Source organism: Diabrotica virgifera, chromosome 2 (genome assembly GCF_917563875.1).
Source record: "Diabrotica virgifera virgifera chromosome 2, PGI_DIABVI_V3a".
NCBI classification, from domain to species: Eukaryota; Metazoa; Arthropoda; class Insecta; order Coleoptera; family Chrysomelidae; genus Diabrotica; species Diabrotica virgifera.
This window is the reverse complement of record NC_065444.1, coordinates 201,272,637-201,278,636: the sequence shown is the minus strand read 5'-3', so window position 1 is coordinate 201,278,636 and position 6,000 is coordinate 201,272,637. Positions and strand designations below refer to the sequence as shown.

The window sequence follows — 6,000 nt, the reverse complement described above, 5'->3', positions numbered from 1 at the left end:
TGAATAAAACTAGGTAGGACAATTTAAATTTGTTTATGAAAACTGAATAATGTGTTATTAGATTATATAGATAATTAAAAATTTAAAGCGAGGTTAATTGTTAACTTATCAATTTATTCGAATAGTAAATTATTATTTGATACATAAATAAAATAAGTAATATTTGACGTTGTTGAAACGTAGGTGTGTTAGTTTTATTGGTGGAAAAACTTTAGTCATCGAATATGAATATTTTAAACGATGTAATATGCAGTTTGATCGAGACGCCTTTTTCAAGGCGCCAAAATCAGATTAGTAATTATTTCAATGGGCCGGCCTTTACAAAATTTAACAATTTTATCCACAGATAAGACAAAAGACAATCAACCATTTTCGAGATCGTTTAAAACAATATGGTATGAAAATCATAAACGGCTAAGCGGAAGTTATTTTAAAAATTCACTTTTCTGTTGGCCTTGTCTGTTGCTCTCAAATTTGAAGCAAAATGTTTGGGTGAGTCAGGGATATTCAGATTTGAAAAATTTATCAGCTAGTGTAAAAAAACATGAATCTTCGAAAGAACATTTAAACAATTGCTTAGATTTAAAACGGTTAGAAAAAAATAACAAACTACTGACAGTGCTTTCGCTGGACATATTTCTCTATCTAATAAGATATATAATGGAGAAGTTGAAAAAGATTAAAGAAGTTGAAGAAATTGATGTTACAATTCTTTTAGCAAAACAAGAACTTACATTTCGCGGTCGTGATGAGAGCCATAATTCTTCAAACATGGGTAATTTTAAAGAAATTTTTAATTTAGTAGTTAAACGCGATCAGGAAATCCAGGATCATGTCAAAAAATAGAAGGGGTGTTCAAAAAGATTTTTAGGGCTTTTTGATGTTAGCGATAATAGACCTGCAGACGCTCTATATAGTTTAATTTCAAACGTGCTTGAGCCATATGATTACAAAAATAAATAAATTTCTCAATTTTACGATGGTGCAAGTGTAATGGCTGGCTCTTTAAACGGATTACAATCAAAAATTAAAGTAGATGCTCCAAAAGCAATTTTTACACATTGTTGCGCTCATAGATTACATTTGGTATTGCAAGACGGCTCAAAATGTATTACAAACTGTAGGATATTTTTTGTCGCCTACCCGAAGTATATATGTAGCCTCCTACCCGCATACTGAGGTCACGAGCCGCCACTGATTGCCTTAAAGGAGAATAGGCAGAGGGAAATTGAAAACACTATAAAAGAAAAAGAATTGCAATATCTCGGACATGTGATGAGGGGCTAAAGATACTCAAGCAACAGCTTGAGACTCATAATTCAAGGAAAAATATAGGGTAGGAGAAACGTAGGAAGGAGATTCGTTTTCTGGTTGAAACACTTAAGAGAATGGTTTTGTTGCAGCTCAAGGCAACTGTTCAGAGCATCTGCATCTAATGTCAGAAAAGCTATGATGATTGCCAACGTTAATCGCGGACATGGCGCTTAAAGAAGAAGATTGTCTACGCACGCCGTACACTAAATAAATAAAATTAATATAATAAATTATATTGTTAACCATTTTCTTTATAGTAATACAGTAAAACCTGCCATATCCGGATCAATGTGGAGACAGACCGATCCGGATATGAAAAAATCCGGATATCAAGACCACTTTTGTTTTATAGTCTCTGAAACGTTTTCTCCTTCATACATTCCAGTAATCAACGCCGTGAATAACTTTCGTCGATAGAATAATACCTTGATCCATAGGCTGCCAGAGGGATGTCACATTTGGGGGCAAAAAAGACACTTTATGACTCTATTTCGCAATATTTTAGTTCTTTTGGGTCGGGATGTGAGAGGGTGCGTTGTCCAACAGCAGGACTGCCTTTATTGATATCTAGATTTCGGTAGATGCGGACAACCGTCCGGATATGGGGAGGTCCGGACCGGTCTGGATGTGAAATTGTACTGCTGTGGGAGCACGCAAAATATAAGGTTTGTTCTAGCAACAGTCAGATTAGTCAGAAACCGTCAGCAAACAGTTGGTCAGTGAGAGAACATAATACAGTCACCAGTGCTATCCCCTCTACTCGCGCTGGTCGACTATTCGCTGATGGTTTCAAACCGTTTGATCGTTTGAAACTGATGCTAGAACAAACCTATTATTCTATTTTAGTGACGTCATGTTGCCTAGCAACCGTCGATTCTCGTATTGTGAAATTCGTTTTGTGACGTCAGCAAAATAGAATTCTATTTTGCGTGCTTCCACTGCTGTACTGTCTGTACTTACAATTGAATATAAACAGTTATAATTTTTGCAAATTTATACAAATTTAACATAGATCGTTGTTCCGGAGCACGCTTCAAATAACCTTGAAAATATAATAATAATCTTTTTTACTTAATTAGATGGCTTCGGTATGTTACTATGTAAATATATATTTACTGCGGTAGGTTTTTCTGCGGTAGGTATTCACGCGTATACACACTCATTAAAATCTCAAAATATTGTTATTTATTGTAATAAAAATTTAGTATACTATCTTGTTTTCTAAAGGAGATATTCAAGCTTCCTAATTATGATATTTAATTGTTTCATTTTTTCAGTTGGTAAGTAATATTTTTTTTGTCTAAATGTTACCAAATACCAGAGCAAAAAGTAACGTACTAATAATATTTAATATAGTCCCATTAAAGCGCATATTTGACCTGTGAAATCTATCTGGAGACTGTAAAAATGTGATCAAAACTACGTCCGTGATTATTGTTACTAGATTTCTGCGACCTAAAGGATATATTATATATTTACGGCGTTTGCAAACAATTGCCCTGCAGTTGCAGACAATATGTTTGACCGTGTCCTTTGAATTTTCTCATAAACTACATAATTCTATGTCTACTGGTGGTTTGCCAAAATTTTAAGAGTATGCTTCCCTAACCGGGTGGTTGCAATAATCTTTCTGCTTACCTTTCCACTAAAATAGTTTCAAAGTAGGCTACAGTTAGTTCATTGTATGTATGTATTTCACTATGCAGCACTAGAACCATTATGTAGTATATATAGTGTGACCAACTAGCCCGAAAAATCCGGGACATGGCCCGAATTACGAAGTCGTGTCCCGGCGTCCCGGACAAGGCTTCCGGGCCATCCGAATTTTCAACGTTTTGGTAAAATTCTGTTTTGAAATTTTGAATACATTATTCTTCTAAGAATTCACATCTAATTGAATTGGTTGGACGAAAAAAAGTCGACAATTTCTAGAGTGTAATACTAATACCACATTCAAAACGCATGCATTTTATATCGTGGTGCTATAGTTCTACGAAAACTCAAACTCTGGACTTTTTCTCGTTTCTGTATTTTAATTATCGTCTTCTGAAAAGAAGATTCAAGAACATGAAGATCAAATAATGATAATTATATTTTTATATTAACCTAAGGTTCTGTTTACATGGAAATTCAACATTAGTTGATTTTCTAATTTTTGTCCTTTTTGAGAACAATTTCCGTGTTGGAGTCGAAACGTCAAAAATTAACAAAAATTTAATTATCAATAGTAATACCACTAGTGATTCAATTTTCGCGATAAGTCTGTCGATTTACTTCTAAACGAAACTGAGTTGCTTGAAAACACCACGAGTCCGTAGGACGAGTGGTGTTTTCTTTAAGCAACTCAGTTGAGTTTAGAAATAAAAGACAGACTTATAAGATAAATTAAATCACGAGTGGTATTTTATTAGACTATTTCACGAACAAAGTGATAGGTCAAAAATTCAGTAGAATGAGAGGAAGGAATTTAATAATAATACATTTGATCTAGGTAACCCAAATCTACCCATTTTTTGAAAAATTCACAATTAGTCATAATAATGAAATATTTATTATAACTATAAATAATTTGTTATAATTATTTTTTACCTATAACAATAAATAATTTGTACACGAAAAATATACATTATTCTCGACTATAATTATTATAAACGGTGCAATTGTAAAAATTTTGAATAGTATGACCGTTATTAGGTAAATACAATGTATTGTTGCTATTATTACTTGATGGACTTGGAGTATTCCTAAAAGTATTCACTATGTTCTGATGATGTTCGGCACTAAGATGTAAATACGGTTTCATCGAGTTCGAACTTCCATGTCCAGTAATTTTCATAGCTTGTTGTTCACTAACGCCAGATTGTAGTAACTGACTAACTGCAGTGGCACGATTAGAGTGATTCGTTATTTTCACTTTTTTAGTGTGTAATTCTATCTTTTCTGCAGACATTTTTATCCATTTGGATATTGTATTAATACCAATAGGATAATTCTTGTACCAATTACTATTATTATATTTATTCCACTTGCCATTCACAGTCAGAAAAAGTCTATCATTGGTAATAGTTTCCCTTTTCGATATAAGTTTCCGGTATAATCTCACAGGACACATTTCAGGATTCTTCAAATTTTGAGTAAGCCATTTATTATCTGCACAGTTTTTATCACCACCTTGGCGGGTTTTGGAAAATATCGGGTTATATGTAATTCTGTTTGTTAAACAGCCTTTGTTGTTAGTCTCTTCCTTGAAAAAATGTAACATGGAAAAACTTGCTTCGTTACCTCTCCAAGCTAATTCTACGGCAGCTATATAAAAAAAACTTCTTTTGAGGTCCCTCTGGCGTGTCTTCGTCCCATTGTAAGCACATATTTTTATATTCATCCGAAGTCATAGCGACAGAACTCATTTTCCTTTTATCGGGTACAGTTTGCAACAATTTTCTCTTACTATCACGAGCCGCTCTCGCTTCCTTGAAGGTTATATCTTTGAAGGGATCAATATGTCTCTGATACTCACAGAAATATTTTTCTTGTACCAATTTTGCAGTAGTGTTCCATATGGTTTTAATAACATTCTCCTTGTAATCACTACCATCAATTTTTCGCATGTTGAAGGCCCAGTCTTTTAGAATGAATGCTAGTCTTTCGTTGTTATTTTCTGCATCTAATTTGTAGTTGCGATCCACACAGAACATCATAAATTGTCTCCATATATAAGATTTAGATTTTCTTGTGTTACTCGGTATATTTTCTTCAATGTTTTGGTTTATAACTTCGTTTGAAGTACCGCCGAAACGACTCATTTTGAGGCTATTTTAGTTATTTGAGACTATTACCAGCTACAATAATTTTTTTGGCAAACGTCAAACTTTGCTTTGCGATCGGTATCCACGGTTACGTCGTTGAAAACACGAAGCTGATAGACCAATCAGAATTGGAAGACAGTTGGTGTTTTCGCGATAACACAAGCTGTCTTTGGTTTGTGATTGGTCAGATTATGTGAAAATTTTAAGATGAGTGAAATAGTCATTACAACCCATCCTGTCATCCTGTTAAAAAATTTTTAATGTTTAAAAATAATAATTATAAAAATGTTAAATAATGAATAAAATGATGATATCAATAAGTACTATACTTATGTAAAACAAATGGCCCGATTTTCAATGAAAAGTCCCGGATTTTAAGTATTTTTTTCAGCATTGTCCCGAATTCGACTGAATTGGAGTTAGTCACACTAAGTATATACCACACAATGGTTCTAGCCCAGTAAAAGGAGCATAAAGCTCCTTCTTTAATAATATCCGAAAATACACAATATCCAATACACAAAAAAGTTACTTTGTTGTACTTCGTCAATTTCTTAGGGGACTGTTTGTATTTTTAAGCTCTCACGGGTTCATAAGTTCTACTTGGCTGCCAGTGGCAATAAAAATTTAGCTGAATTGAGATATTATGTTTTCACCACTCTTTAGTACTCAAATCTATTCCTAATAATTTCGCTAGATATATCGTATGATTTTTTTCGAGGCTCTTGATAAGAACCACTCCTATATCTCTTCTGACTCTGAGCAACGCTGCCTCGTTCATTGTGTGTCACAAACACTGTCCATCGTTTGTTGTGTTACAAAGTGTATACGACAAGACGTTATGTTTGTGCGGATGATAAGAAAAAAATGAATGTGAAGA

General features: G+C 33.6%; 1 protein-coding gene across 1 annotated transcript in view; it reads left to right on the top strand.

Annotated features, from left to right (window-relative positions):
• The first annotated feature begins 2,548 nt into the window (after positions 1–2,548).
• Positions 2,549–6,000, top strand: part of LOC126880359 (endoglucanase-like) — a 36,102-nt gene continuing 32,650 nt past the window's right edge. The window contains exon 1 of the mRNA XM_050644178.1: positions 2,549–2,594. Within this exon, the coding sequence (XP_050500135.1) occupies positions 2,564–2,594 (31 nt within the window). The 5' untranslated portion in view covers positions 2,549–2,563. The remainder of the gene's footprint in view (positions 2,595–6,000) is intronic.